This window comes from Solanum dulcamara, chromosome 5, assembly GCF_947179165.1.
Source record: "Solanum dulcamara chromosome 5, daSolDulc1.2, whole genome shotgun sequence".
NCBI classification, from domain to species: Eukaryota; Viridiplantae; Streptophyta; class Magnoliopsida; order Solanales; family Solanaceae; genus Solanum; species Solanum dulcamara.
Window position 1 is genome coordinate 71,094,452 of NC_077241.1, and position 21,060 is coordinate 71,115,511.

At 33.5% G+C, this 21,060-nt stretch overlaps 2 protein-coding genes across 3 annotated transcripts; both read right to left on the bottom strand.

Annotated features, from left to right (window-relative positions):
- Positions 1-1,228: 1,228 nt before the first annotated feature.
- On the bottom strand, positions 1,229-4,887 carry LOC129889588 (probable ribosomal protein S11, mitochondrial). Of its 2 annotated transcripts, XM_055964962.1 has the most exons (4): positions 3,719-3,809; positions 3,239-3,313; positions 2,955-3,022; positions 1,229-2,164 (listed from the first exon to the last, which is right to left on the bottom strand). In XM_055964962.1, the coding sequence occupies exons 2-4, from the start codon at positions 3,277-3,279 to the stop codon at positions 1,566-1,568; spliced, it is 708 nt and encodes a 235-aa protein (XP_055820937.1). In that variant the 5' UTR covers positions 3,280-3,313; positions 3,719-3,809; the 3' UTR covers positions 1,229-1,565. The 2 variants fall into 2 exon arrangements, with proteins under 2 accessions (XP_055820937.1, XP_055820938.1); XM_055964963.1 differs by lacking the exons at positions 2,955-3,022; positions 3,239-3,313 and adding an exon at positions 4,785-4,887 and having other exon boundaries at positions 3,719-3,826.
- A 1,323-nt stretch (positions 4,888-6,210) lies between these two features.
- Positions 6,211-20,664, bottom strand: LOC129889590 (uncharacterized). Its single transcript, XM_055964964.1, has 3 exons — positions 20,423-20,664; positions 6,919-6,993; positions 6,211-6,516 (listed from the first exon to the last, which is right to left on the bottom strand). Exons 1-3 carry the CDS (start codon positions 20,507-20,509, stop codon positions 6,391-6,393), a joined length of 288 nt encoding a protein of 95 aa, XP_055820939.1. The 5' UTR covers positions 20,510-20,664; the 3' UTR covers positions 6,211-6,390.
- Positions 20,665-21,060: the final 396 nt, after the last annotated feature.

Consider the following 21,060-nt stretch of genomic DNA (forward strand, 5'->3'; position numbering starts at 1 on the left):
ATGAACATTATTTACAACTTTTTATGGCTCAAAAAAAATATGAACTTCATGAAAATCTCTATAAAAGAAAAAAAAAACCAACACACAAACAGAAACAGAAACAAATTTACCAATGTGTTGTGGGTAGTTGTCCTGTCCTATGTTCATTAATGCAGATTTCAGTGCTTCCATATTTGTTGCCTCTACTTAGTATATAATTCTTCTTTTTTGGTGGTTTGCTTTATAGGGCGGGCAAAGAAGACTCTTTTAATATAGTAAGGACGAAGGACAACAAGAACTCTTACTTTTCGGAAACTCCATCATAAATAGAGTTACTGTTTTTGTAGGAAATCAAAATTTGGCGTCTGACAAAATATGTAATTATTGAAACTATCAATGCGTTAAGCGTACTTTATGAAAGTTGCTCTTGTTTCTGCAAGGAAAAGGGTCTAGGCAGGTACACTTCCGGTTAGGGGTGTAGTCGGTTTGATTTGGTTTGGTTTATCATTAAAAAAAAACAAATCAATTATGTCGGTTTATTAAACTTATAAACCAAATCAAACCAATCTATTCATGTAACTGTCACCTGTAATCCGCGCAGGTGTGTCCGCACCCCCTGAGTGGACGAGAAAGAAAGGATTTCTCGATTTTTTTCGGTTTCGATTTTAGTCGGTTCTTTCGATTTTCCCAATTTTTTGGTTTTTTGGATTTTTTTGTAATTAAACCGTGTTTGAAAAATAGATCATTGTTCCCTTGACCGTGTGATTTAATGTCAGACTTGAAGTTCTCAATTGAAGATTGTTCTCTTGATTGTGTGATTATATTGCATAATGACATCTCTAAGATACTTGAATAAATAAAATCGAAAAAAATAAGATGTACAATGTCATCTTCAAGACACTGTCTAAGGAAAACATATCAAAAACTCACGAAAAGACAAAATATGTCAATTTTTTATCATATTACAAGCCCAAATATAAAATAATATATGTAAACATTAAAAGTAATAAACTAATTCAAAAAATACTTACAAAGCATATTATAATTAATATTTTTGTATATAAAAAAAGTTATATATGTATTATATCGATTTAGTTTGAATTCAATTTGAATTTTTTCTATTAAATACCAAACCATACCAAAAACAATCGATTTATTTTTTTTCATCGCAAAACCAACCAAACCAAACCAAATCACAAATCAGTTTTTTTTGGGGTTTGACTGGACAATTTGGCTTGTACACCCCTACTTCCAATTCCAACTACAAATATGACAAATACTGATAATACAGCTTTTTGACACAAACAACAGTTTCCGCCATACTATTTCAGAGTGTCGACAAAAAAAATCTCACACCAATTGTACAAAACAAGGCCGTATTTGCTACGTATCTGATACTGTCAATAGTACATTAGATGCTCTCTCTAAATTGATAAGAAGAAATTCACTAGACAGCTGAAAGCCACCAAAAACTAGCAGGGACTGTTTATTAAACTGTTAAAAGGATTTCATCCCCTGTAACACATATAAGACTAAGGACTCATCGCATTCCAAATAACAGGACACATTGATCAACAGATTAGCAATTAGATGCGACGTTTCTTTGTGAGGCGGCATCCATTATGAGGTTTTCGTGTTGTGTCTTCAATGAATACCACAGGATTCTTATCTCCACGAGAATGAGTGTAGCCCTCTCTGAAGCTTAGAATTGCTTGCTTCTTTTTCTTAAAGTAAGTAAAGCCATTTACTTTCACGACCACTGACCCCAAGCCCCGGTCTCTGGCTTCACGGCCAACATGTTCTGCAGTTGATTCAGCAGCGTATCTTGCAACTTTCACTCCTTTTCCTGTTAGCTTACCTGCACTAGCTCCAAACTTTTTATTCCCTTTCGAATCTGTCACAGTTACAAAGGCGTTGTTGCGAAGAACCTTTATATGGACAATATCAGCATCCTGCTCGATGTGATACCTAGAAAGTGGAGCACCACTTGGGAAATACCTTGTATGGTCCTCCGTACGTCCTCTAACAAAGTCCATTGGCCTAGAATTGTTTCCCATCTCAGCTTCCTTTGAGCTTCCAGAATGTAAGAAACACTTCCTACCAACATTACATGGTGTACAAACATTCATTCCCAAGATTGAGTGCTGATTACTGTATATTTTGCTTTCAGTCTTCCCTTGAATACCTGCAACAAAATGATCCTTTGAGCAAAAGTTCAAAAGGCTTATCTTAAGACCAGAATAAGACACAAGGGCATGTGTATTCCAGAAGCTCGGAAGAAAAGTACAAGAGATTCCTGGATCTCTGAAATGCTGAATTAGATAGACATCGTAACAGATTCTAACAAATGTACTTAATAATAGATCACATGTTCTACCATTGATAACAACCAATTGTAAGAAAAAAGGAATTGAAATAGACAATCAGAACCTATATATAATTAACAAGATAAGAGTTAAAATTAGAATAGAGGAAGGATAGATTTTACGAAAGAATCAAGCCCATTTCCCTTTCAGTAACTCAAGAGGTTGATAATAAAGAGGCTAATTATATCTCTGCACCATCTCTTTAGAAGTCGCTCGGAGTAACTTTTTTTTTTTGAAACTGCTCAGAGTAATTAACTATAAGGTCTCACAATACAACGTATAGTGAACTATTTTCTTTCACCCACTCTAGGAACAGTAACAGAATATCTTTAATAAAAACCTTAGCCTATCAAGAAATGGAACAGTAGCATTATCATCCAGCCGGGAAGAGAAAACAAATACAGCAAAAAGCCAGATAGCTAATTTCAACAAGTTCCCATTATGGAAAGATTTGAAATGTGGGATACCAAAAAGAGAATTATGATTATGCAGTGCTTAGAGAGAAAGAGAGTATTATTCTTAATTTTTATTTCTCGCTACCTATTAAAGCGGTAACACAAATAAAAGTAATCAAGGTAGGTAAGTGCTAGGGTCTTTTTATGTCTTCACCTGCTCCTAATGTGATATGGGATGACTTTTCAATTTGGTTTTGTCTCTTCCTTGCAAGATTTCTGTTACTTTATAACAAGTATATTCACAAAATGAGAAGAAAACAGAAAAAAATATTAGTCTTCCTTCCTTTCCATCATAAATAGGTTATCTTCCACCTTCATTCCCATAAATTGTTTTGTCTTTAGTTGAAATTTTCCATTTACTTGGAAATTGGAATCAAATTTTATCCATAAAATGCTAGATAATTCATAAATCCGCAAGTAAGGAAAACCTCCAAGTACCATCTTCCATTTGATAGTCCACTATTCAACATTATACGCATGCTCCCTTTATGCTATCTTTTGGACCTCCTCAGTCTGAAACAACTTAATAAATTCTTTGTTTACTAGAGAGAAATATGAATAGTTTATCTAAATCGTGCAATTAAGGATGGGGAAGCTTTCACTCTTCAAGTGAAATCCAGTTAACTAGCAAGTAGATAATGCATCCTTCATCTTGAATATCAAGCAAAAGATTTAATCATTGCATCGGACAAAAATTGAATAAAAATAAATAATTGTAATAAGATTGAGAGTGCAATTGTAAGGCAAACAGATACTTGCAACCATGGAAATATTTTTTTTAGGACAATAGGCTTTAAAATGTGCTCAAAACTAAATTCACACACTTCCCATAAAAATGGCAACTAGGTATGACACGATACACAATTTGACGAAGAGAATTGCACAGCATTTAACAAGAGGAAAATAAGCAGTACCCACCAAAATTTGGAAGTGTTGAAAAGGTCCTGAAAGCTTGAGGATGATCAGAAGAACGTAATTTGAAAGCATTGGCAGCCCATAAGACACTCCGAATGAGTTTCATCTTGCCTGTAACAATACAAATCACTTCAACTTATCACCTATTTTGACAAAAAAAAGAATGAACAATCAGAAAAAACTTTCTTACAAAAACCCAATTCTATCATACTTCCTTCCCATCTTTTTCTCAGTAACTGATATCATTTCTCTATCATCAATTAATTTCACTGTTAAATGATTAAATGATAACTGTGCCATTCCTATATACAAATGGAAAGAACATCAAACTGTAATGAAGAATCGGGAAGTTCATATGTAATAATATCCTAGAAGTATATAAATCCAAAGAGACCATTCTTGTAACTACTTTACTGCAATAGTACCCTATGCATCAGAAAAGAATTCAACTAAATATTCTACGGGAAATTAACTTAATAGCCGCCCGCCTCATTGTATGTGTAACTTCATCGCCAGCCCAACTAACAATCATGACTCTGCAAGAGTCATATTTCAGGCATGGGCATCAAGCAACACTAGCATAGTAACATGATCACAGCCCAAAAAACTCTTCTAGTGGATTTACAGTCCTACAATGGTATCTTTTATGTACAAAATACAAATTGTAGTCTAAGAATCATATGTGTAATTATCATTATTTTCAGATACTCAAACTTGCTCCTTTCAAGCCCAAGGAACAAAAATACACAGAGGAACATGTTCTAGTCTAGCTAGGTGAATTAAGCAGTCAGAGACTTACAAATTAAATGAAATTTCCACAGCCTCAAAATACACCTTTTTATCTCAAAGTACAACTTAAAGATCCATGAAATAAATTCAAAAAACTACACAAAGAATCAATCCAGATCTGATTTTTATTCAAGATTCATTCAAAAAGTACGAAATAAATGGTGAGACACTCTTCTATTTGGATATTCAAAGCAGAAACAAACCCAAATGAAAATAGAAAAGGAGCAAAAATGTGTTGATATTACACTAAAATCAAAAAATGGATGAAGAAAGAACTTACACTGAAATCACAGATACGGCTATGGAGAAGAGAGAAGAAAAGGAAAAAAGGAACTAGCTTAGCTTAGGGCTTTTGTAAATGAGGGTATTCTTGGAAATACAGAAAATTATAACTACTGTCAAACAAAAACAACTTTTAAGTCAAAATTTATAAATTGGGGTTCCCCAATCACCTTTTAATTTTGTCAATTAATAAAAAGCGAACTAAAATAATCATATATTATTATAAAACTAACCTAAAACAGTAGCAATATGAAGTAAGAAATGAGAGAAGAGCTATTTTATTTCTTTCGTATATTTTTCAAGTTATTAAATGTACACAATATGAGTTTTTATGTTCACAAAGACATACAAAAGTTTGTCATAACATAATATTAACCATGAAAACTATATTAGGTTAAAGGTGTGAGGGTTATATCAATAATGGTGTGTAGATTGGTGAAGCATTAACTATCATTATTAAGGAGAAAAATGATTGGAATAACTTCTTAGGAGTTATAGACTCTACCATAATTATATTATTTTATAATACATATATTATATATATTTTCGAAATTATACAAAAAGAGTATAAGAACTTATGAGTTATGACGTCCAACGAACTTATTTAGGTGTCAATTTTATTACTACTAACAAGTATGAATATTTTGTATATGCATCTTTAAAAACTCCTAAACATAAGATAAGATGAAATATGTAGTAGATCAATTTGCCATAAATGATTATTTTGTTATGATTTTCTGCAATGTATACAAGTTCCTCTTTTTTTCTTAAATAAATTGAGTTGTGATTGTTTGTTGTTTTTTTAATCTCTACAATACTACTCGGAATAGTCCCATAAATTAGGTCAATAGGGAGTTTATTTGAACATACAAAATGTAAAATTTGACGGGGTGGGGAATTAAAAATATTCAAAAAAATATAGAATTGTATTTGGGACTTCATACAATTTGAAAAAATATTCAAGTTGAATCTCCAAAAATTGTAACAATTTTATGTCCAAACATGATTCATGAAAAGAATTTCAGAAACATACAGTATTGTTTTGATAAATACAATAATTAGATAGATTGTACCATTTCTCATCGTTACATAATGTCACACATCAATAAACACATCAGTAATGTAAAAGAAACACGTATAAGAAAAATATGATACGAGGTAGAACTACTATAAAAAGGTAGAATAAAAGATAAAATATAATTATTAAATAATAAAGTAAATACAAAATGAGGGGAGGGTACTCAAAAATTAGCTCCACAAAAGTAGTCAAAATAAAACTAATAACCGATAATGGAAAAAAAATAATCTTGATTGTATAAACAATCTTCTCCTTCAGACTTAAGACATTGCATTGTTCTCAATATAATAAGGAAAAGCAAGGCCCCCCCCCCCCCCCAAAAAAAAAAAAAAACACCTGTTCCTTCTACTAGAAACAACAATAAAAACTTTAATTGTTTGACACATTGGCCTCAAGCACATTTCCAATCCTTTGCATTCTGTCATGTAAATCCACTTCTTTTCTATCAATTCTAAACGATCTAACAGCAACTCATGGCTCACTGTTGTTTCCCTCTCTTCGGCAAGAGTACATATTACATATTCACTTATATCATGTCAACCAAAAGAAAACGTAGCAAATCTTTGACCTTAAGTATAACGGTTGCTGCAATCGGATATTGACTGTTATCATCAGAACGGTCAGCGTCAAGAAAGTTCCCAGAAAGTGCTACCTGCCAAAGGAGAGAGAGAGAGTAGCGTCAGATTTTCGCCCATCACAATACAAATAAGAACATAATTAATGAAATCAACCACGGATTAGGGCTCCCAGAGAATCATCCCTCAGTGAAGCACCTCATCAAGTGTCATGGCCTCATCCACATGTTCTCAAGGTTAAAGTGCATACAGTACATGCGTTTTTTATTTTATTTTTTCGCTCCATTCATCTTGTATATCCAACATAATCAAATTTTGGTAAAACAATGTTCACAATGAACATTGACGTCATTACTATAAAATGTTAGTAATTGTTGCCTTCATGTATGCTGCAATCTTTTCCTCTAGCAATATATATATTAATGGATACTTATTCATGTATAACGCAACGTCAAAAGTAGCTTGTGTTTGAAATGTACCTTTTCACCAAGTTTGAATGGAGGAAGACCCTTATAAGGGCATGTACTGCAACAGAAAGCATCACCAAGACCACACTGCAGACATCAAAGACATGTCCACAAAAAAATACATCAGAATTATGAAAAGGTGGTTAATTTATCTAGTGAGAACACACTAGCATAGGCATGTGGAGATTGGTGATGAAGTTAGATGGACTACTACAAATAATGAAAATATGAATGATGATGAGGATGAGGGTGAATGTAACACCCCAAAATATTCGACCACCCTTGTACGACCCGTAGAAGTAGTTTCGTAAACCCAAACTTCAGAGACCCCTGGTTTTCAGTCAGCTTCCACGAGTGGCTTCTATGGCCCGTAGAAGTTTCTACTGACCGTAGATGGCCCCCGTAGGTGACCTCGTTGTTGACACCCAATTTTGACCGACTCATAATTACTTTTCGGATTGTTATCTTAATAGACAATTATTTTTTAAAAAAATTTATTTTCTTATTAAATAAATAAATTTATATTTAGTTTTACACATCAATTGTATATTTTGACATTCGTAATTTATAATATTTTTGCTATTTATTAATATTATTACCATTATCTTTATTATTTAATTATTTTTTTAATAATAAGCTCAATACGTTCAAATAGTTTACGTGTATATTTAGTATATATTACATATATGTGTATTTTCTTTATATAAAAAAAATATTACTTAACTGAGTTTATTTTATAATTTACTTATTCATATTAATATATACGTATTACATATCTATTTTAATACGTCTTATGTACATATGTATATAAAAGGGTTATTATTTAAGGTTATTATATATTTTTACTTGTTTAGGTTAATATATATATTACACATCTATTTTTAGTACGTATTATATAAATGTGGGCATTATATATATATATTGTATGTACGCGCATATTTACTTTATATTATATAATATTATTACTTGATAAAATTTATGGTTTTACTTATTCAACATATATTTGGTAATTAATTAGATGACAATTTATTTGACAATTAATTATAATTATAGCCCTAATCAAATTCAATATAATCTATTTTTAATCTCAATTTCAATCTCATCCGTTTGTTTGATTGATCAAACGGCTCCCATTCATTCTTATTTTTTTCACACCCCTAAACCCCAAACTAATCTTATTCTTCCTCTTCCAAAAGAGGAAAGACTCACTCTCAACCTAACCCTCTCTCTCTCCACTCTTCATCTTGTCCAAAGAGAAGAGAAGACAACAACGCCGCCACACCTCAAGCCGCCACATCTCACGCTCTCTACACCCTCACCACCACCGCAACACCACCAAACGACTCCATTCTCGCCGCTGCAACCAGCAGCCATGTCAAACAACCGCCAGCAACATCGACAGCCAGCACGAGCAGCAACATCAGCAGCCCCACCGGCAGCAGCTCTTCAACCTGCAGCAACGACAGCAACTGGAAGCAGCATCAACAGCTGCAACGGCGGACAACAACCTCCAGCAGCAGCGACCTCCAGCTCCAACCAGCGGCGGCAACAACCAACGACCAAGCTCTGCAAATCAGCTACCAACTACGAGCTCGAGCAATCAGCCGCGAACTAAGGCGAACAACAGCTCCAAACGGAACAGTCGTGACACTGGAGCGCTCGTCTTCGAAGAGCATCGATGCTCCAACCGAACGCCGACCAGCATCTCCGGCCAGTGACGATGATTAAGAACGCCGCTACTTGACTGACAAAATGAGAGATCAAAGACGGATCTTCTTGGTATGGTCCCGTTTGACCCTTAATTATTATGTATTTTGTTCCTTTATGAATAGATCTGAAAGTTCATTCTAATTTTATGATTATTGTGTACATGTTGGGCTGATTATATTTTGTGTTCGATATTCTCAATAAGTTTCTTGCTCGGAAGATTTAGATCTTCTCATATTAGACTTCATTTACAGATTTTTATTTTCATAACAAATGTTGGGCTTATTGATTACTTTGTCTATTATTCTTATTCTCTTGCTTGATCCATATTGTTCACGTGTTACTTCATCACTTTTAGTTTTTTATTTTTGCTTCAAATAATTTGTTAAATTCGAGATTCAAAGATGTTTGTTCGTTCTTAATCGATTAAGATTACCGAGCATATTATGTTGTGGTTATGTCCATATTCATGTTCTTGTGTTTAAATCACCTACATATATAACTATGGAGATTTTACAGTAATTGCTATTATGCTCAAATGTTTGGCTTGATTTTGGGTGTAACTCCAAGATTCCGTGTTCATCTTGGCACCTTTTCTTTAAGTCGGTTGTTTAAACTTTTCATTTCTTTTAACTTAGTTTGGAGATTTGCAATATGCATAAATTTGCTTATGATCTTCTGTTATAGCTTATGACCAATCTTGCAAAAGCTATTAATTTTGTTTTCTGGCTTGTTTGTTCACTGATTCATGTATGAGATAAATCGTTGTTATTTTAAGATAATTTGTTGATTTTGGAAAAATTCGAACATGTCTACGTTAATTATCCATGTATGGCCATATATTTTGATTAATTGTTGGGTTTGTTATTATAAAAGTTTCATTAGTATTATCTTCTCTTAACAAATCTTGGTCTTATTAAGAATATGTGTATTTAGCTTAATTATGACATAAGTTGATAAGTAATAATTTCTTTACCACTATTGATAGTGGGTCCCCCTGGCCATAACTTTTGACTTTTGATACATCCTTTTTGAATAAAATTTGGATCAAATCTAGAAAAGCAGAGGTGGTTTGATTTGCTTTTGACAAAATTTTGAAAATCTTGTCATTTTCTTTGAAATGGTTTATGATTTATTTGGTTTGAATTTAAAATCTGGCCAGTTGTATTGATTGACTTCATTGCCCTTCACCCATGAGTTATCAGTATAAGACATACACAAGAACAGAAAAAAATCACAAGAACAAACACAGAAGAGAAGAAAAGAAGAAACCTTAATTTCACTTTCTCTTTTAATACCTCATATGCATTAGAACACAGGAAAGCTTTTAACAAAATACTTATTGCTTTTAAGTTCTTTCTTTTGCCTCTTTGCTACTTCGACTTGTTTGGATCTCGGATATTGCTATCGCTTTCCGTTGGCATATTAATAAAACTCATATTAACCGGTTAGTACTTCTTTTTCTTATTTTTATTGTATAGTCTTTACTTTAGGTTTTTACATATTATATCTTGTTAAAATAAATATATGAAGTATCTAGGTTAGTCCCCACCTTCCTTTATATATTGGTTTATTATTTTGAATTGTGTTCTTGCTTTGTTTGTTTGCTTTGTTGTAGTAAAATTATATAATCATGATATACCTATATATATTTGTATATTACTTGTGTTTTTTTTATGATTTAGCAGGGTTTGAACTTCAAACTTCAAGATATGAAGAGTTGCGAACGAAAGTTTAAGATGTCGTTTATTTCATTTAGCATGTTAATTTATATAAAAATCATGTTTAGGATTTAATAAGTATTTAATAGGCTACTTTAATAGATACAATACCTATAGGTTTGTTAATAAATATTTTTAGAACATTATGTCTTACAGAAAATATGCCTATAGCATGTTAATTGAATCATATGTCATGGTTTACGCTTAATATTTTCAGCATATTAATTGAAACTACATCTACATGACTCGTTTAATATTTTTAGCATGTTAATTTATATAGAAATCATGTTTAGAATTTAATAGGTTACTTTAACAGATACAATGCCTATAGGTTTGTTAATAAATATTTTTAGAACATTATGTCATACAGAAAATATGCCTATAGGATTTAATAATATTGCAAGCGTATAAAAATCATGCTTATAAGATTTTCATCTTAATAAACATACATAAATCATGTCCATAGAACTTAATGAATATTTTATATGAATTAAATTATGCTTATAAGACTATAAATGTTTTCATCATGTTGATGCATAAAGAAGCTATATCTATAGGATTTAATAAATGTTCCAATGCAAACTTTATTTAGAAGCCATGGTTATAGGATTTTATAATTTTAATTTATTATGCCTATGATATTATTAATTACTATTTTCAACATGTTAATCACCTAGATATCATGTTTATAGGATTTAATATTATTTTAAGCATATAAAAATAATACCGGTAAGAATATTTTGATCTTATTAGGTTCATGGGACCTAACAATATTTTCAGCATATTTCATCATATAACAATCATGTTCATAGGTATAATAATTCTAACATGCCAATTAAATAGATATCATGTCTGTAGGCCTTCATAAATATTTTTCATAATATTATTTGTAGAAGTCATGCCCATAGGGTTCTAATAAATATTTATCATGTTATTCTATTTTTGAAATCATGTCTATATTTTAATAAATCTTCAGCATATCAACATTTAGAAATCATATCTATAGTATTTTAATAAATTTTCAGCACACTCTTAACTATAACTAAAATCATGTTAATAGAATTTTATAAAATATTATTAGTTAATAAGTAAAATTATCAAGCACGCATTTCTTTTATTATAGTCGCCTTAATAATTAACATTGCCTTCATATGTCTAAATAATGAAATTTGTCGTCCATGTTATTCAAGTTTTTATATTTGCAATACCTACGTTTGATTGTATGCAAACACATAATTATCATGACCTTTACAACTTATCTGAAATTTTATTTGCTAACTGCTTGTCCTATCTATTTTGTTTGCCGATGTGTTTAATTAGGACACCTATATTTTCTTTGGTCTAAAGCCTACCCTAATAATATATTCAATGCCTCTTAGATATTAAGTTGGGTCGATAAGCACGCTTTAGGACGTTAGTTCTTTTAGATAGTTCTAGGATTATAATAACAAATAAACATAGGAGGGGTAGATGTAGTTAGGCCCTTCGAAAATGATAGAAGTTGACTCGAGCAAAAAAACGATAAAAACTTTATATATTTTGTCTTTCTATTAATAAGCCGGCGCTGATCCGAAGAAGATGAGAATGTAGATAATTTTATTTTCTGTCAACTTTTAAATATTTTTGTTTGTATATATTTGGGTTGTTTAATATTTTAAAACTTAATGATTTTTAGGCATCACTAATCTTATTAGAAGTTACACCAAAATTATATTTATGACATATTACATATCCATATATCTACACTTATCTATTATCTTATTTACTTCTTTATTTATTATCTTCTATATCGTGTCTACAAATAAAGTAATCAGTTCTAATACTCGACATGCATATTAGTTACCATAAATTTAGGTAAGCTTATTTATTCATATGATTTTAAACATACATCTGTATTTCAATACATCAAATTTTCATACGTTTCAAGTATATTATTTTTTTTTACCATATAAGTAAATATATTATTATTAAATTTTCTCCTTTCATATTATAGACGTATATATGACATACTTTGTATTTTCATCGTTTTCTCAAAATTAATAAAAACTCTTCTTGTTAATATTTTCAAAAGCGAACAAATAAATAAATATCCCTAATCATTTTTTTAAAACTAAATTTAAGGACTCTCTTCGGATAGACTCTTAGGATGCTTAACACCTTCCCCTCAAAGAATTAAAACTCTTACATAGAATCTCACCAGTTTCGCAGATCAAAACAAAGTTTACATTTTTTTAAAATGGTTTTTCTAATATTTTCCATAAAATTAGGTGGCGACTCTAAACATTTTCAAAATCAGAGGCATAGCCATTGTTATGTTGTGAACTATTTCGACCAATTTAAAAATGTGGTGCGACAGCTTGGCGCCTCTGCTGGAGAAACCTCATGTACTAAGCATTTTAGGTTTTAACCTTAGTAAAATTTAGTTTTAGAATTAAGGAATATTTATTTATTATTTATCTATTATCTGCTTTAATTATTTAATCGTGATTTGTTATATTACTCATTATTTGAAAGGACGCAAGCTAAATCCAAACTTGTGCACCTTGTTTTGTTTGAAAACACTACATGCTACTGCTGCTTTTCGTACACTGTCACTTACACTTTCTATCGAGTCTTTGACCATACACAATGCACACACTGGTTCACGCGGGGAGTGTCTCACACTCCCCCAAACCTTCTTTTGGATTCCTTAGTTTCAGAGTTGGCACAATAAGATTAGTGTGCCTTCTCGCAAACATTCAGTCCCATTCTTGAACATGTAGGAAAAATCTTACTCTAGATAGAAGGTCATGATACATATACCTTAGGCGAGACGATCCAAGGCATCGTCTTCGCAATTAGGAAAGCCACCCTTTGTCAAAGGTTGCACCCCTGACGACATATTTTATGTGGAAGTTGTTATGAATGATCCAAACAAAAACATATGACGGATTTGGAATAAACATACTTATCATACCCCTACCTTTCTTTCAGATGAATATCAACCAAAACCTCCCAAACATTCAAATGGTTGTTTCGGCCCCCCACATCATACAAAAGTGGTGGCAAAACATTCATAGGGCACACGGGGCTGAGATTAGAAGGCATTTAGGTGCATTGTTGTCGCTAATGGGAATTCGAGCCAACAAGATCCTCATTATGCTACTAATGGAGTTTTTGGATCCAAGCACAGTGACCTTTAAGTTTTTGGATTTTGAGATCACTCCAACACTAGAAGAGTTTAGTGATTTTTTGAAATTATCGATAAGAGGAAAAACACCGATATATCCATCAACCATAAGTACAGGAGATTTCCTTGGGCTGCATATCTTGCCATCACTAAGGAATGCAGAAAATGGAAAGGTAAAGTTGAATTATTTTTTCCAAAGATTTGATCGTCTCGAGAGCTTCGATAAACACCGAGACAAATTTGCATGCACTCGTAAGCAATGGATACATATACGACCATGGATATTTGTGATGGCCTTTTGGGGGGCTATGGTCTTCCCAATGAGGTTCCATTCAATAAATATCAATATTTTGTCGATAGTAATGGACCTTTTTGCGGTGCCGCATAACTATTCCTTAGTACATATGATTCGTGCCGAAGTATTTCAATCATTGTCAGCATGCACAAGGGGACATAACTTCTTTGGAGGCTGCAATTTGTTATTACAGATCTGGGCAATAGAGCACTTCTATTGCCGAGAACCACGAATGGACTACACTATAGACGCTCGTAACAAGATTCAGAGCCACAATGATCATCTCAGATTTTGGGACCCCGCCTATGGAAGAGGAAGAGTGGCGCTTGTTCTTGACCAACCTCACAAGAAATTTCGTCCACTAGAAGTATTATTGGACATGAGGTTAGGTTTTTATAAGGACGCGACACCTCTATTTCATTGAGTTGATCGGGCTAGGAGGTATTCAGCCATATGCTCCTCTTCGAGTCTTGCGACAATTTGGGGTTGTCCAAGACATACCGCTATGGGCAAATATGGCGTTACATGAGGATGATCTCATTTTGGTCCCAGCAGCACGGATAAGAAATTTGCAATTGAAATGGGATCACATGATTACAATAAACGCAGGAAATGAAAAATGGTGCACGCCAGAGTATTATGTGTGGCTTACCACTGTGAGCCATTTGGCTCGACCAAGTACAAAGGAGATTGGAGGTGTTACGGACAACCAGTGGGTTAATTGGGTTAGCAAGGAAATACTCCCTCACGTAGAACTCACAACACCAATGTACAATCAAATAATTCCAGGATCCATAGATCATTTGGTACAAATGATCGAAGAAGATCCAGAGGAAGACCTTGAAGAGGATCCAAAAGAGCCTGATAGCCTCGGGCTCGAATAAAGTATTTTGAGAGCTCACTCTCATCAAGTATTTTGAGAGCTCACTCTCATCCGGGCTCTTTTGGATCTTCACTTGGATCCTCTTCAGGGTCCTCCTCTGGATCTTCTTCGATCATTGGTATCAAATGATCTACAGATCCTGGAATTATTTGATTGTACATTGGTGTTGTGAGTTCTACGTGAGGCAGTATTTCCTTTCTAATCCACTGGTTGTCCGCAACACCTCCAATCCCCTTTGTACTTGGTCGAGCCAAATGGCTCACAGTGGTAAGCCACACATAATACTCTCGCGTGCACCATTTTTCATTTCCTGCGTTTATTGTAATCATATGATCCCATTTCAATTGCAAATTTCTTATCCGTGCTGCTGGGACCAAAATGAGATCATCCTCATGTAACGCCATATTTGCCCATAGCGGTATGTCTTGGACAGCTCCAAATTGTCGCAAGACTCGAAGAGGAGCATATGGCTGAATACCTCCTAGCCCGATCAACTCAATGAAATAGAGGTGTCGCGTCCTTATAAAAACCTAACCTCATGTCCAATAATACTTCTAGTGGACGAAATTTCTTGTGAGGTTGGTCAAGAACAAGCGCCACTCTTCCTCTTCCATAGGCGGGGTCCCAAAATCTGAGATGATCATTGTGGCTCTGAATCTTGTTACGAGCGTCTATAGTGTAGTCCATTCGTGGTTCTCGGCAATAGAAGTGCTCTATTGCCCAGATCTGTAATAACAAATTGCAGCCTCCAAAGAAGTTATGTCCCCTTGTGCATGCTGACAATGATTGAAATACTTCGGCACGAATCATATGTACTAAGGAATAGTTATGCGGCACCGCAAAAAGGTCCATTACTATCGACAAAATATTGATATTTATTGAATGGAACCTCATTGGGAAGACCATAGCCCCCCAAAAGGCCATCACAAATATCCATGGTCGTATATGTATCCATTGCTTACGAGTGCATGCAAATTTGTCTCGGTGTTTATCGAAGCTCTCGAGACGATCAAATCTTTGGAAAAAATAATTCAACTTTACCTTTCCATTTTCTGCATTCCTTAGTGATGGCAAGATATGCAGCCCAAGGAAATCTCCTGTACTTATGGTTGATGGATATATCGGTGTTTTTCCTCTTATCGATAATTTCAAAAAATCACTAAACTCTTCTAGTGTTGGAGTGATCTCAAAATCCAAAAACTTAAAGGTCACTGTGCTTGGATCCAAAAACTCCATTAGTAGCATAATGGGGATCTTGTTGGCTCGAATTCCCATGAGCGACAACAATACACCTAAATGCCTTCTAATCTCAGCCCCGTGTGCCCTATGAATGTTTTGCCACCACTTTTGTATGATGTGGGGGGCCGAAACAACCATCTGAATGTTTTGGAGGTTTTGGTTGATATTCATCTGAAAGAAAGGTAGGGGTATGATAAGTATGTTTATTCCAAATCCTTCATATGTTTTTGTTTGGATCATTCATAACAACTTCCACATAAAATATGTCGTCAGGGGTGCAACTTTTGACAAAGGGTGGCTTTCCTAATTGCGAAGACGATGCCTTGGATCGTCTCGCCTAAGGTATATGTATCATGACCTTCTATCTAGAGTAAGATTTTTCCTACATGTTCAAGAGTGGATTGAATGTTTGCGAGAAGGCACACTAATCTTATTGTGCCAACTTTGAAACTAAGGAATCCAAAAGAAGGTTTGGGGGAGTGTGAGACACTCCCCGCGTGAACCAGTGTGTGCATTGTGTATGGTCAAAGACTCGATAGAAAGTGTAAGTGACAGTGTACGAAAAGCAGTAGCATGTAGTGTTTTCAAACAAAACAAGGTGCACAAGTTTGGATTTAGCTTGCGTCTTTTCAAATAAAGAAAAGCAGTAGCATAGTCATTGTTATGTTGTGAACTATTTCGATCAGTTCGAAAATGGTGTGCGACACTCGTCAGTTTTTAATAAGGGTTAGTTTGATCTTTTCCCTCTCTTTCTAAGCCTAAACCCCGACAGTTTTACACCTAATTAAGTCCCTTGACAGTACCATTAGACCCTTTTCCTCTCATAATTACTCCCAAGACTTAGAGCAAGGATTCAAGAGGAGAAAAGCTTGAATTTTGAGCGTCTTCTTCAAGAATCTAGTTCTTTCAGGTATGTAAGGCTACTCATAGTGTTAGACTAAGTTTGTCCTCACGCCCTACATCTAAATTCAGTCAGTAAGAGTTTAACCTAGGGTTTAACTCAATCCTTTTCTTGAATTTGATGTCTTTATCATTCATTATTATTGAATTCGAATATCTATCGTTGAATGTATGATTTCTTATATGATTTTACTTCTTAATTGTTGTTCATGCTTATATTCACATTAACCCTAATTGAGTTGTTGAAGGTTTTACATTGCTATATACTATACATTGCTTTCAGTTAAAGTAAAAGTATTTCAAAGATATTAGTAAAAGAAGAGTTTTAAAGAAACTTGAGTGTCCCAAGTGAGTTAAAGTACTTTGCATTTATTATCGAGAAGGAGTTTTGAGGGAACTTGAATAGTTCCAAATGCATTACATGTATTTAGAAAAGCTTGAAATTTTTTTAAAAAAAGCATAATCAGTTTCAGAGAGCAGTTCAGTCAGATAAGTAAAGTTCATTGTGACTTCAGAGAAGTGTTTTGAGTATTTACTCACACTGTTATTATATGAGCATTATTGCATGTTTTGAGAGTAGTATTTAGCATCGATTTGGGTAAGAGTTCAGATAACTCAAATCCCATAAACTACGTAGCCAGCGTAGGATAGAATCGTGCGTTGGTTCGGGCGATTCCTCACCTCAGTCCCTAATAAGGACTTTTTAGATGAATCCATGAATTGAGTTGTGTCTCTTATCCTAACAAGATAAAGGACGGCTCTGACAACGTTAGCAGTACATTGTATCATCACAAGGCTCATACTGATAATTGTCGGTTAGAGAAACTCCTCAAGAAGAGAAAAGTATTATTTTTAAAGAGTTGCATATATTGTTTTATTTCAATTGTAAAGCTTTTATATTTCATTTTACTTGCATACTCTACCTCAGTCAAGTTATGTTCAGTATTCCTTTATGCATGAGTATTCAATTTAGTAATTGTTCTATTCAGCTATATTACATATTGTACCTTTCATATATTAACGTCTTTCGACGCTGCATCATTTATGATGCAGATACGGGTATTCGAGATCATCAACAGGCGCTTCGTTGAAATCACATCTTCATCAGCCCTTTTTGGTTAGACCTCCATGCTTTCGGAGGACTCCTTTTAGTTTTTGCTTTCAGTATTAATAGTTTTCTTTTTTAGAGGTAGTCGTGGGTCTTGTCTTGGCACATATTTATAGTTAGTAGAGGTTTCATGGAAAGTATAGTGTGTCTGGAGTAATTGGCAAAGTTGTTGTCATGTGATCAGGAGGTCACGGGTTCAAGCCTTGGAAACAGCCTCTGGCAGAAATGCAAGATAAGGCTGCGTACAATAGACCTTTGTGGTCAGGCCCTTCCCCGGACCCCGTGCATAGCGAGAGCCTTAGTGCACCGAGCTGCCCTTTATCATCTATATTATTGAGTACTTTTAGATAGTTGCATGAATTTGCTTAAAGTGTTTTAAATGCTCACTTTATTTAGCTTCCACATTTGAGTTCAGTCTTCCCCTTAATAGCCAGCTAGGTGAAGGGTTCGCTTGGGACCATCAATAGTTTTCGAGTGATGGCCATGCCTAAGATGTAGACTCGGGGCGTGATAGTGAACTCCTCTTTGATAACCGTTGATTCATTATAACAAATCTTATATCCTTTTTTCTTTTTTTTTATCTGAATGATTGTAAGGAAAGACTTGTAACGGTTTTCTTCTCATAGGTAATGGGATGAAGTAGATCTATATACATTTTCCACTTATTTCTTAGTTTTCTTGAATTTTCAACAAATTATTAGTAATTTTACCTTTTTGGTGACTTATCCTTTTTTAATATTTATTCCATTCCAATTATATTAATTTATAAAATCTTTAAAAAATGAAAGATACATGGGACTTACGCTCAATGTCTCAGGGCTTCCCGTGATATGTAAAACAATTCGCCTCGCGCCCGCATGGTTTAAAAAATTGAAAAAAAGTCATACTACATCAATTAAAGTAATTAAGCAAACCTAGTACTCATTAACTTGATTAGATAGTCTATCAAATGAAGATATAATAGATTGTTGTTGTTGCATTAGATCTTCACATTTCTTTTTTGCTTTATTATGAATACTATTTGGACCACCAACATGTTTCCCAAAGCTTGTCTTTTTTTTATCAAGTAAAGCTTATAATTTATTTCAACTCTAAAACCTTATACTCAAAAATATATCATCTCATCTTGATGAACATTATCAACAACAACAACAACCCAGTGAAATCCCACAACATTTGGGAGGGTAGAATGTATGCAGACCTTACTCCTACCAAGGTAGGACGGCTGTTTCCTGTCTCCTACCAACATTATCGTCTTTAATAAATAACAATTCAAGCAATATACTACATTGTTACTAGCACTATACTCCAACTAATCATGATAATCATCAAACCATGTTGGATTAAACTATGCATTACTCCATAAAAATTTATTTGAGGGAAGTTATGATTCCGAGGTCGAAAATGATCTTTCTAAAGGTACGATCTTCTAATTATATCACGATGGTTTGGATGATAGTCCAAGATTTGTGTTCTTCCACCCAGATCATCTTTAAAGAATCTAAATCAATTTCGTATCTTCGAGAAGAATATCAAATGGAACTTCTGATAGGTTGGCATTTTCTTCTAGGTTGGGTTGGTTATGAGAGGCCAAACTTGATTTTTTCAACTTAATAATAAAATAACAGTTTAGTTAGAAGAACCACCTCATAGAAAGAAACAGAAATGAAGTTCGCTGTAAAACACTTCACCTAATCAAGAATATGTATTCACTTTTAGAATAATAGTACTACTACAAAAGCTTTTCATTTACATAAAATTAAGAATCTGTATTCTGCTAACATAACTAAAAATAAAGGATACAATGACAATAATTAACGAGTCAACTAGGAAAGCCCAAAAAACTATATTATGTAGCTATATTGAATATGTATTCCTAGCTTGGTGCTCTTGAGTTGCATTCCAGTAGTCTAAAGAGGTTTTAAAGATGGATATCTCCGTTAGATCCAGAAAATTTAACCATCCTAATTTCCTTTATAGACAATAAGTTTGATTTAAACTGTTCTTTAGCCTGGAGCAAGTTTATTTATTCTAAAGATGCAAACATTTGATGATTGCATATCATACTTCTCTTCCTTCTCCCTTAATCCGAACATTCTCTTCAGTAATGATTGAAAAAAATGAAAGAGATAGAAGCTGGAAGCAGGTTACAAACTTACACCTACTTAACTGGCTTACATTATACAACTAAATATACTTCTGATTTACGGAGCAAGAGTACGAAAATAAAGTCGAGCTCACCGAATTGAGAAATTCGGAAAGGTTAACTAATATACGTAATACACTGATAGGTGAACATTTCTCCCTAGGTTATACATAACCCAACAACAACAACAAGAAAAACAACTATTGCTCAGTCCCAAACAAGCCGGTATCGGCTATATGAATCTACATTTTTTTATTTAAGCCATATCATCATCATAAATAAAACAGGAGTGACAAACAAAAATTGCTTCCTATCTTCTGAAAAAAATGGAGAGAGAAGGGAACTTACCGTGACTGCCATGACCAACGACCGGCGACGACAACAAATTGCAGAACTGAGCAGATATTGGAGAAGAAGTTCTACTCCTTCAGGCATTCAGCTTTCTCACGTTCTGAAATTAGGGATTTCTTAATCCTAATTCCCAAATAACGAATGCATCTAAGTGAAGAACAAAGAGCGACGCCGTTTTGACTTCGGAGTTGTTTGAAAATTAAAATTAAAAGTAAAAAGAAACAATGAAGTTGAAAAAGTAATGGCATAACTTAAACGAATATTTATTTTCTCTGATTTTAAATATGCACAAATAAATATTTAAATTTATATATAATTAAATAAATATACATATTTCGTTCTATGTGGCATTCTACCTGACAATTTTGTTTCATATTGTATTATGCCACATAGAACACACGTGTCTACTTGTTTTATTTCATACAAATTTAAGTATTTACTTATGCACACTCAAAATTAATAGAGATAGTTTTCAATCAAAATTGCATCAAAAAACATATTTATATATTATATCAAAAAGTAATATTATGTATAATTTGTAAACTATCCAAAAAAATAAAATAAAATTGCATAGTAAAATTTATCGACGAACATATATCATGTTTAACTTAAAATTCTGATCATTAACTAATGAT